This window comes from Anomaloglossus baeobatrachus, chromosome 4 (assembly GCF_048569485.1).
Source record: "Anomaloglossus baeobatrachus isolate aAnoBae1 chromosome 4, aAnoBae1.hap1, whole genome shotgun sequence".
Classification (NCBI taxonomy): Eukaryota; Metazoa; Chordata; class Amphibia; order Anura; family Aromobatidae; genus Anomaloglossus; species Anomaloglossus baeobatrachus.
The window spans coordinates 653,942,562-653,955,029 of record NC_134356.1 but is presented as its reverse complement, the minus strand read 5'-3'; the positions used below and the strand labels follow the sequence as shown (position 1 = coordinate 653,955,029).

The following is a 12,468-nucleotide window of genomic DNA, read 5'->3' as shown; positions in this document are numbered from 1 at the left end:
GGGGCGGCACACATACACCACGGGCAAGGGGCTGGGAGTTATATACCAGGGAGTAGAGGGGGGGGGGGTGGCAGCGATGGGGCCGGACATTATACACTAGGTCCGAATGAGAAACTGGAATTTAATACTTAAGACGTGTCCCTCTCCTTTTCTCCCTATCGTGTATAAGATTGTCACTAATTCTCTGACATGGACCTGCTTCTCTGAAACTACAAGGGGGGGGGGGGGGGGGGAGAAAAAACGTTCCTATATCTGTCATCTCAGAGATGTGACAGGAGCGGAGTGATCAAACTTAGAAGAAAATGCACTTCTTGGTGTTATTTCTTTTCTTTTTATGAATCACAAGTGTCAATACCTATACAATAATGGTAATGCTTTACAGGCCGCCTATAGACATTGGTTGCTCCACTTTGTATTAGATGAATAAAAAAAAATACAAAAGAAACCTGAAACACCAACAAAAAGTTAAATATTAATATTTTAGTGGTTGCATGAAAGTCAGCTTAGTGTCGCATACAAGCAGAGTATCAGACTTTCTGGATCATTGGACGTTAGATATAGAATATTTCACAGTGGCCATTCTACAATACTGAGTTGGTGTCTTTCAATGGTGGTATTTTTCTTGCCGTCCAGCCGGATGTCTGGGAAAGAGATTCCCTGCATGTATAGAAGTTGTTATACCAAAATAGCCGATTTTTTTATCAAAATTTTGTTAATACAATTTTTTACATTTTGAATAATTTGCCATTTTCCATGTTACAATAAATAATGAAAAAAATAATCAGTCTTGCAGTTTAGAGTTGTTCTTTGCAGAAGCCACATGACCAAAGGTAGCCAACTGCCTGACCCTTGTTTAGAAGTATTTTCTGCTCTAATCAGTACAAAAGTCATTATAGAGGATGGGGGAGGGGAGCTGTGACATCATCTATTGTGATTGGTGGATCCTGTGTTATCTACTGTATGTAGAGGTGTTTTTAGTCATTGAAGGCGGTGAGCTTTGACATCTATTATGAATGGTGGACCCTGTGTCATCTACTGTATACTGAGCTGTTTTTAGTTATTGGAGGAAGGACGAGGTGGTGAGCTGTAACATCATCTATTATGAATGGTGGATCCTGTGTTATCTGCTGTATATAGAGGTGTTTTAGTAACTGGAGGAAGGAGGAGGAGGTGAGCTGTGACATCTATAGTGAATGGTGGATCCTGTGTTATCTTCTGTATATAGATGTGTTTTTAGTCATTAGAGGAAGGAGGAGAGCTGTGACATTTCTTGTGAATGGTGGATCCTGTGTTATCACAGCTCACCTCCTCCTGTTCAATGGCTGACAACACCTCTATATACAATAGATATCCCAGGATCCACCATTCACAATAGGTAATATCTACTGTATATAGAAGTGTTACCTGTCATGGTAATCCCAGCTGTAAAAATAAGAGACTGCTAGAAAGTCTCCCATACTGTACAGTAAATATGACTCTTCTATAGGCCTAATAGCCAGCGTGAAAATTGTATATAATATAAAAATTATATATATATATATACACACACACACACACATATATATATGTATATATATATATCTATCTATATCTATATCTATATCTATAGATATATCTATATCTATATCTATATCTAGATATATAGATATATCTATCCACATATATACACATACATATATACATACATATACACACACACACACACACACACACACACACACACACACACACACACACACACACAGTGCCTACAAGTAGTATTCAACCCCCTGCAGATTTAGCAGGTTTACACATTTGGAATTAACTTGGCATTGTGACATTTGGACTGTAGATCAGCCTGGAAGTGTGAAATGCACTGCAGCAAAAAAGAATGTTATTTCTTTTTTTATTTATTTTTTTTTTTAAATTGTGAAAAGTTTATTCAGAGGGTCATTTATTATTCAACCCCTCAAACCACCAGAATTCTGTTTGGAACAATGAAGAAGAAGAACAATGCGCTTCACATGTTTGGATTAATTATCTCTTTTTCCAGCCTTTTTTGACTAATTAAGACCCTCCCCAAACTTGTGAACAGCACTCATACTTTGTCAACATGGGAAAGACAAAAGGAGCATTCCAAGGCCATCAGAGACAAGATCGTGGAGGGTCACAAGGCTGGCAAGGGGTACAAAACCCTTTCCAAGGAGTTGGGCCTACCTGTCTCCACTGTTGGGAGCATCATCCGGAAGTGGAAGGCTTATGGAACTACCGTTCGCCTTCCACGGCCTGGACAGCCTTTGAAAGTTTCCACCCGTGCCGAGGCCAGGCTTATCCGAAGAGTCAAGGCTAACCCAAGGACAACAAGGAAGGAGCTCCGGGAAGATCTCATGGCAGTGGGGACATTGGTTTCAGTCAATACCATAAGTAACGTACTCCACCGCAATGGTCTCCGTTCCAGACGAGCCCGTAAGGTACCTTTACTTTCAAAGCGTCATGTCAAGGCTCGTCTACAGTTTGCTCATAATCACTTGGAGGACTCTGAGACAGACTAGTTCAAGGTTCTCTGGTCTGATGAGACCAAGATCGAGATCTTTGGTGCCAACCACACACGTGACGTTTGGAGACTGGATGGCGCTGCATACGACCCCAAGAATACCATCCCTACAGTCAAGCATGGTGGTGACAGCATCATGCTGTGGGGCTGTTTCTCAGCCAAAGGGCCTGGCCATGTGGTCCGCATCCATGGGAAGATGGATAGCACGGCCTACCTGGAGATTTTATCCAAGAACCTCCGCTCCTCCATCAAGGATCTTAAGATGGGTCGTCATTTCATCTTCCAACAAGACAACGACCCAAAGCACACAGCCAAGAAAACTAAGGCCTGGTTCAAGAGGGAAAAAATCAAGGTGTTGCAGTGGCCTAGTCAGTCTCCTGACCTTAACCCAATTGAAAACTTGTGGAAGGAGCTCAAGATTAAAGTCCACATGAGACACCCAAAGAACCTAGATAACTTGGAGAAGATCTGCATGGAGGAGTGGGCCAAGATAACTCCAGAGACCTGTGCCGGCCTGATCAGGTCTTATAAAAGACGATTATTAGCTGTAATTGCAAACAAGGGTTATTCCACAAAATATTAAACCTAGGGGTTGAATAATAATTGACCCACACTTTTCTGTTGAAAATTTATGAAAATTTAACTGAGCAACATAACTTGTTGGTTTGTAAGATTTATGCATCTGTTAATAAATCCTGCTTTGCAGGCTCTAACTTATTTGCATCTTATCAAACCTGCCAAATCTGCAGGGGGTTGAAGACTACTTGTAGGCACTGTAATAATATATATATATATATATATATATATATATATATATATATATATATATATATATATATATATATATTTATTATATCCATATCCTAAAAAAAATTGATTTATTCCATGGGTTATTTTTAGATAACACACAAGCAAAAGCCTTGGATTGATGGGAGACAATAAATTGGGAAGTACCGCCCCTGAGGAGGTCAAATAAGCACCACCCCTGAGGAACTCTATTCTAGATATAGAAAATGTAAACTCATCAATTATGTGGACAGCAAAATCATTAAACCTCTGACAACTGTACAATTTGCCTGTAGTACATTTGCAGGTAGGATTAAAAAAAAAAAAAAAAAAAAAAAAGGAAAAGTCATGAGTGGTGCCATCACAAGGATACCGCAGCTTACCACAAAGCTTTTGACTTCCAATAAAATAAATAGCAAATATTTAATTTATTTTATTCACGTAAACTGCGCCATTAAATGCTTTACAGACATCACGACATATAATTTAATACAGGTTGAAGTTTCCATTAAAATTAAATTGCGGCCATCACTCATCACAACCACATAAAACGAGATAATGAATACCTAGATGAAGAGATCATCCGAGATTAGAAAAACATGGCTGCCCTTATTCAACAACAGCTCCGCACCTACCCGTGGGTTGTGTCTGCTATTGCTATTTATACAATGCGCTGTAATGGTTTAATGGTTCCATTTTCACTTCCACTTTTACCTCAGATAATGTGAATCTGAGGTAGGATTCGGTAGCAAACTCATAAAACAAGGCAGACTAAACCCTGACCAATTCCCTTGACTTTTTTTCAGCCCTCATGTTCCTTCCATCCACCAGTTGTCTTGTCCTCGCATTTGTTAGGACGATTCCTTGTCTCTTCCACCTTAGAAGAATTAAGGTTCTCTAGACGGATTCATATCACAGTCGGATCTCCTCAGGTTTTTTCTCTACGTGTTCTTGGCCGCATCCGAGCCTCGCCCTCACGTTGTCCACGACGGATGTGTACAACAATGGATGAATACAAGGGTTCAAAGCCACCAAACCTCTGGTTATCTGGAAACCAGAGTGGACGTAAGATGAACGGGCACAGGATGGCGGCTTCAGTCTGTTCATAAGGTTGAGGTTCCTCAGAATGTGATATGGCAAAAATGAGATGGAGTAAAGGGCCACCACAATGCAGACCATAGTGACTACCTTCCTCTTATCTCTTGACCCGAGCCCGTGGCTTTTACAGACAGCCCTCGCGATGCCAATGTATGAAAAGAGAGTGATCACAAATGGGAGTCCACAGCCGAATCCAGCAAGAAAGAGGCTATAGGGCAAGTAAGAGGGCAACATGCTATCAAGGGCCGTTCCTATGCACTCCGTCACATTTAGTTCTTGCTTGGTGGTCGCGAATTTATAGACGGGGGCGGAGATGGTGGCTACGATCAGCCATACAATCACACTGGCCACCTTGGCATGTTTACTCTCTACCTTACCTCGGGCATAGAATGGGTACACTACACCCAGGCAGCGGTTGGCGCTGATACAAGTAATGAAGAAGATGCTTCCATAGAGATTGCAATTGAAAAGAAACCTCTCCACTTTACACAGGGCCAGGCCGAAGACCCAATTTTTGCCCATAGAGTAGTAAGCGATTAAAAGAGGCAAGGACAATGCATAGGCCAGGTCACTCACTGCAAGGTTCAGAGAGAAGATGATGCCCGCATGGCTTTTTTTGGATCCTCGAGGCACCAGTAACCAGATAGCAAATCCATTTCCAACCAAAGCAAGAAAAAACTCCACCCCGTAGACTGGAGCAAGGTAGTTAATCTGGACGTGGGAGAAGGAGATGTTATTACACTTGGGGGTCTCCATATATCAATGCTCTTCTGTAGAACGAGGCCAGCACTGCAGAGAAAACAAAGGGTACAACATCAATTATCAAAATAAGAAACAGAAAAAAAATGTATAATGATATTAAAATCTAAATATCCTAAGAAAAAAGTAGTAAATATTAAAAGACAATGTGATCATTATCAGTATATAGATATATTATACAGTGCAGTGTGATTATTATCAGTATATAGATATATCATTATACAGCGCAGTGTGATTATCAGTATATAGATATATCATTATACAGCGCAGTGTGATTATCAGTATCTAGATATGTCCTTATACAGTGTAATGTGATCATTATCAGTATATAGATATATCATTATACAGTGCAGTGTGATTATTATCAGTGTATAGATATATCATTATACAGTGCAGTGTGATTATTATCAGTATATAGATATATCATTATACAGTGCAGTGTGATTATTATCAGTATATAGATATATCATTATACAGCGCAGTGTGATTATCAGTATATAGATATGTCCTTATACAGTGTAATGTGATCTTTATCAGTATATAGATATATCATACAGTGCAGTGTGATTATTATCAGTGTATAGATATATCATTATACAGTGCAGTGTGATTATTATCAGTATATAGATATATCATTATACAGCGCAGTGTGATTATCAGTATATAGATATATTATACAGTGCAGTGTGATTATCAGTGTATAGATATATCATTATACAGTGCAGTGTGATTATTATCAGTATATAGATATATCATTATACAGCGCAGTGTGATTATCAGTATATAGATATATTATACAGTGCAGTGTGATTATCAGTGTATAGATATATCATTATACAGTGCAGTGTGATTATTATCAGTATATAGATATATCATTATACAGCGCAGTGTGATTATCAGTATATAGATATATTATACAGTGCAGTGTGATTATCAGTGTATAGATATATCATTATACAGTGCAGTGTGATTATTATCAGTATATAGATATATCATTATACAGCGCAGTGTGATTATTATCAGTATATAGATATATCATTATACAGCGCAGTGTGATTATCAGTATATAGATATATTATACAGCGCAGTGTGATTATCAGTGTATAGATATATCATTATACAGCGCAGTGTGATATTACCAGAATATAGATATATTAAGGCATTGACTCCCACGTGACACACAGGAGAAAAGCATAAAAACTAATAAGAATACAAAATCTCAGCAGGTATAAGAGGCAATTTTAGGAACTACATGTCCCAGTATTTCCCACTCTTTGATAGCAGGGACGCCGTGGTGCAGCTCCTGATGGTTGGTGACAGTCTCTGCTGACATTCAAGTTAGCACCCCAAAAAGTACTGAAGGGTAAAGCGCCCCTCTTGTCCCCGCAGTCCTGTGTGATGTGTACTAGCCTCTAATATCACTCTGATATCTTCACCTGGTGCCCCAAATGCCTCGTGGATTTGTGTCCTAGTCCCTGGTGTCCAATACTTAGTTATTTTAGCCTAACTTATGTACACAGTGGGGAAAATAAGTATTTGATCATCTGCCCATTTTGCAAGTTTTTCCACCTACAAAGAACGGAGAGGTCTGTAATGTTAATCATGGGTAACTTAAACGGGACAGGCAAAATTAAAAATAAAAACGACACAAGAGACAAAATTTCAGACCTGCACAAGCTGGGATGTGCTAAAGGAAAATAGGCAAGCAGCTTGGTGAAAAGGCAACAACTGTTGGCACAATTATTAGAAAATGGAAGAAACACAAGATGACTGTCAATCCATGTAAGATCTCGCCTTGTGGGGTAAGCATGATTCTGAGAGAGGTCAGAAATCAGCCCACAACTAAACAGGAGGACCTGGTGTCAAATGACCTGAAGAAAGCTGAGACCAGTGTCTTAAAGATTACTGTTAGGCTATGTGAGCACAGTGCGTTTTTCACAGCGTTTTTGCGCGTTTTTCGGGTGCGTTTTTGGCCTCAAAACTGCAGGACTTTGCTTCCCCAGCAAAGTCTATGACTTTTCATTTTTGCTGTCCACACACACACACACATCTGTTTTTTTTACCTGTGTTTTTGAGTTAAAAAAAAAACAAAATGGACATGTCAGTTCTTTCCTGCTTTTTCTGCGTTTTCCCCCCATGCAATGCATTGGAAAAACGCAGCAAAACGCAGAGATCAAAAACGCAGCAAAACGCAGCCAAAAACGCACCAAATCGCGGCAAAAACGCATGCGTTTTTTGATGCGTTTTTTCGACGCAGGTGCGTTTGTGCGTTTTTAGCGGCCAAAAACGCACAAAAACGCAGCGTCAAAAAGACGCAGTGTGCGAACCTAGCCTTAGTAACACTTTACGCAGTCATGGAATAAAATCCTGTAAGGAAAGCAAGGTCCTCCTGCTCACACCACCACATGTCCAGGCCTATTTGAAGTTCACCAATGACTATATGGATGATCCAGAGGAGGTATGGGAGAAGGTCATGTGGTTATATGAGACCAAATTATTATTATAATATAATATTTATTCACTTAGATAGCGCTATTAATTCCACAGCGCTTTACATACATCAGCATAACTGTCCCCGTTGAGGCTCACAATCTAAATTCCCTATCAGTGTGTCTATGGAGTGTGGGAGGAAACCAGAGGAAACCCATGCAAACATGGGGTGAACATACAAACTCCTTGGTGAGATCTTAACCCAAAACCACAGTGCTGCAAGACTGAAGTGCTAACCACTGAGCCACCGTGGTATCAACTCCACTCACTGTGTTTGGAGGAAAAAGAAGGGTGGATATAATCCGAAGAACACCGTCCCAACCGTGAAGCATGGGGGTGGAAACATACTTTGGGGGGCTTTTCTGCCAAGGGAAAAGGACAACTGCTCCGTATTGAAGGGAGGATGGATGGGGTCATATATCATGAGATTTCGGCCACAACCTCTTTCCCTCAGTAAAATTGAAGATGGGTCGTGCCTGAGACTTCAAGAATGACAATGACCTGAAACACAGCCAGGACAACTAAGGAGCAGCTCCGAAAGAAGTATTTCAAAGTCCTGGAGCGACCTAGCCAGTCTCCAGACCTGAATGACGCGCCCACGGGATCTCTGGGGTACTCGTCATGGGCCGGTGTCTGTTTGGGAAGTCACAGCGGCCTGGCCCATCTCCATGACCCTGGCGGTGTCAAAGATGGGGATGATGAGGGTAGTTGCAGCTCTCCACAGATAGAGCTAGGCCCCAGTGAGGATGTTGGAGGTAGTAGTTGCCGATGGCGCAGGGGCGCGATGATGGGAGCACCGTTCAAGTTCTTTACTCACTAAAGCCACACCGCCTTTGGACTGTCGGACTCCGCTGTGATAGGCTCCAGCCGATCCCGGATAGTTTGGAGGTCAAGGCTGGCATTTCCTTCTGTGTGTCCTTTCCAATCGTCTTCCTTACACCCCAGCTCCTGGGCCGTGTAACGGGTCACGGGTGCCTGAAGAACTCCCCGCGAACCCCAAGATTCCCTTTTTTCCCCAAGAACCCGGATCGAACCTCCAGCTCCGGACCACGGGCCCCTGTCTGTCCTTGTCACTTCTGACTGTTGTCTCTTCCTGAGTGCGACCTAGCGCTTGCCGCGCCCGGAGCTAACTAACTGCTGTGTGAGATGGCTCCTAACTTCCCCTGCAGGTGCCCCACCTCCCGGGTTGCTGAACTAGTGTTCAAGAGATGCCATATCTCGTGATGGCCACCCTTGGCACCTACCCTAGCCCAGTCCCAGTGACAGAGCTTCCATGTTATGTGTTGTGATGGTTGATTACCGGTGATGACCTCCTCCGTATCTGAGATGAATACTGCACCCCGGGTGAGGTGCAGTACCCTGTGGCCCCTGAAGCCGCAGGGGCGCCACATGATCTCAATAGAAAATCTTTGAAGGAGGTGAAACTCAATGTTACCCAGTGAGAGCCCCAAAACCTGAGGATCTGGAGAAGATCTGTATGTGTACCGACCCGCGCTCGGCTGCAGCCGAGCCGCTTGGATCCGGGGTCGTCGGTGGGTGGCTCGAGTGCCTCCGGACCCGGGGTCACTTCGCTCTGAAAGGGGCTGGCGCTTTGAAGGGGTTAGGTTTACGGCCGGAGCCGTGGTTTTGGTTAAGTTCGTGACGCCATCCACGGGTTGTGGTGAATGTGGACACCACCGCTGCTGTTTACTAGGCGCCCGGGTGAGATGTGGCGCAGCAAAGTTGTTAACCCCTCCGTGGGTAGGGGTGATGGCCCCGGGACCCGCTTGGGATGGTATGTCGGTGCTTGGCGGTGCGCGGCCCGAGGGCACAGTTGTACTCACTATGATTGATGCACAAGAGTCTCTGGTAAACCAAGATGATGGTGGTCGGTGCCCGCAGTCGGCTGTGTCTGGTCCCCCACTCGGGTTGGTGGTCTCCGCCTTTCTTCTGCACCTTGTACTGTAGCTCTGGGCTGCCTGTGCTTCAGCAACGGGAGCCTGCTCCCCGGCGTTGTGTATGTCAGGAGAGCCCGTTTGTCCGCAGACGCTGGCCCGTGGGATCTCTCTGCCTGTGCGGTGGCTTTCTATCCCCCTCGGTGGGCTGTTGTCTTCAGTCGGGACTTGGGTGGGAAAGGACCTAAAGTCCAGACCTCAATCAGTTAATTAACATGGTCCACTGGTTTCTGGACCTCGCTTCAGGGTCTGAGTACACCCCTTTGTGCTCCGGTTTCCAGTCGGTTCCCCGCTTCGGTACCGGCGGTCCACTAACCTGTCCCAGTCCCTTACGGTTCCACCGAGCCGTCTTCCCGGCTCCTGCAGGCTGAGGCCACCGTATGCCTCCTAGCCAGAGGTGACTGGGCTCCGACCCAGACACCTGTTGTCAGTCTGCAGACCTGGGCACAGGTCTGCCTCTGCACTTGAACTTCACCACTCCACTGTCAAAACTGATCTGCTTGTTTTTCCTGCCTCAGGACCTGTGAACTCCTCGATGGGCATGTCCAACCACCTGGGCACGCCCTCTGGTGTGTACATCAAACCCTGAGGGAGGGGACTAGGGTTTTAAGGTTGGCTGATGACACCTTTTTAGGGGATGGGTGTTATGCAAGGGCCTACCTGTGACTACCTGGCAAGTCCAGGGCGTCACATATGGAGGAGTCGGCCAAAATCCTTGCTGCAGTTTGTGCAAACCTGGTCAAGATCTACAGGAAATGTCCGACCTCTGTAGCTGCAAAGGTTTCTACCAAATAATCAGTTCTGTTTTGCTATTGTATCAAATACTTATTTCATGCAATCAAATGCAAATTAACTTCTTCACGACACGACGTGCTGGATATGTCATGGATCATGTGAGGTTAATACTCGCGGGTTACCATGGGCAATCCGCGGCTATCCGCGCACATCAGCTGATTTCAACAGCTGACATGCGCCTGCCTGGAATCGCGTTCCACCCGCGCCTATTAACCCCTTACATCTCGCTGTCAAATTCTGACAGCGAGCTGTATCAGCGTGCCGCCATAAGGATAACTTACCCACCCCCATCGGAAGTCACGAGACGTGGTCACGTGACTTTCGGTGGTTGCCATGGTAGCACAAGGTCATGTTATGACTCCTGTAGCTATCACGAGTCACTTTCTCTCACTGCCGGCAGACTCCCGTGTATGAGAGTAATGCAGCTTTTCTCCAGATCTCAGATAGAAGAGCAATCAGACAGCTGATCCTTATAGCCCCCTAGGGGGGGACTAGTAAAAATGAAATAAAAACAAAAAAAAGTTTTAAAAACTTTAAAAAAAAAAGTTCAAATCACCTGCAATTTGGCCCATTGAAAATCAAAGGGTTAAAAAAATTAAAAAAAAAATATGGTATCGCCGCGTTCAGAAATGCCCGATCTACCAAAATATAAAATCAATTAATTTGATCAGTAAATGGCGTAGCGGCAAAATTACTTTTTGGTTGCCGCAAATTTTGCGCAAAATGCAATAACAGGCGATCAAAACGTAGCATCTGTGCAAAAATGGTACTGTTAAAAAGTCAGTTCGAGAAGCAAAAAATAAGTAGTCACTGAGCCCCAGATCCCAAAAAATGAGAACGCTATGAATTTCGGAAATGGCGCAAAAAGTGCGTGACTTTTTTGGACACGCTTATGCATTTTTTTTAACCCCTTAGATAAAAGTAAACCTATTCATATTTCCTGTCTACAAACTCGCACCGGCCTGAGGCATCACACCCACACATCTGTTATACCATATAGTGAACACAGTGAATACACTATACCAAAAACTATTGTGCGATCACACTTTTTGTTTTGCAGTTTTTGTTTTCCAGTACACTATATGGTAAAACTTATGATTTCATTTAAAAAGTACAACTCGTCCTGCAAAAAACCCTCATATGGCAAGATTCACAGAAAAAGTAAAAAAGTTACGGCTCTCGGAAGGAAAAAAAAAAAAAAAAAAAAAAAAAAAAAAAAAAAAAAAAAAATCGCCCGAGGGTGAAGGGGTAATTATTTAAACATCATGCAATGCGATTTTCTGGATTTTTTTTTATTCTGTCTGTCACAGTTGAAGTTTCCTACAATAAAAATTAAAGACCTCTCTATTTTCTGTAGGTGGGAAAACTTGCAAAACCAGCAGAAGATAAAATAGTTATTCTCTCCATTGTATCTACCATAATACTTTAGGGTCACTACATGAACCTTGCTAATTAGTGATAGAAGGAGAACGACACCTCAGATCCTCCAGTAAGTCCACTTTCCCCTCTCCCCAGGACCACTGTGTATTTGGACATACTGTACATAATGCACATACTGTGACTTTCAGGTTGAAAGTTTCACATTGTGTCGACAATAACACTTACACATCACCATCTCACCACATCCTGGGACTAACGAACAAAAGAAAAGCAAATCTGCACTTTATATAACATGTTATACAACTTTAAAAAAAAATAAAATAAACCCTTACTATGCACTGTGCCGACGACGACGCGTGCCTTAGCCCTGCACTGTGCCGACGACGCCGCGTGCCTTAGCCCTGCACTGTGCCGACGACGACGCGTGCCTTAGCCCTGCACTGTGCCGACGACGACGCGTGCCTTAGCCCTGCACTGTGCCGACGACGACGCGTGCCTTAGCCCTGCACTGTGCCGACGACGACGCGTGCCTTAGCCCTGCACTGTGCCGACGACGACGCGTGCCTTAGCCCTGCACTGTGCCGACGACGACGCGTGCCTTAGCCCTGCACTGTGCCGACGACGACGCGTGCCTTAGCCCTGCACTGTGCCGACGACGACGCGTGCCTTAGCCCTGCACTGTGCCGACGACGC

The 12,468-nt window shown here is 43.7% G+C and overlaps 1 protein-coding gene across 1 annotated transcript in view; it reads right to left on the bottom strand.

Moving 5' to 3' along the window:
- Nucleotides 1–3,737: 3,737 nt before the first annotated feature.
- Nucleotides 3,738–12,468, bottom strand: part of P2RY11 (purinergic receptor P2Y11) — a 67,706-nt gene continuing 58,975 nt past the window's right edge. The window contains exon 3 of the mRNA XM_075346489.1: nucleotides 3,738–5,206. Coding sequence (XP_075202604.1) covers nucleotides 4,232–5,173 — 942 coding nt within the window. The 5' untranslated portion in view covers nucleotides 5,174–5,206 and the 3' untranslated portion in view covers nucleotides 3,738–4,231. The remainder of the gene's footprint in view (nucleotides 5,207–12,468) is intronic.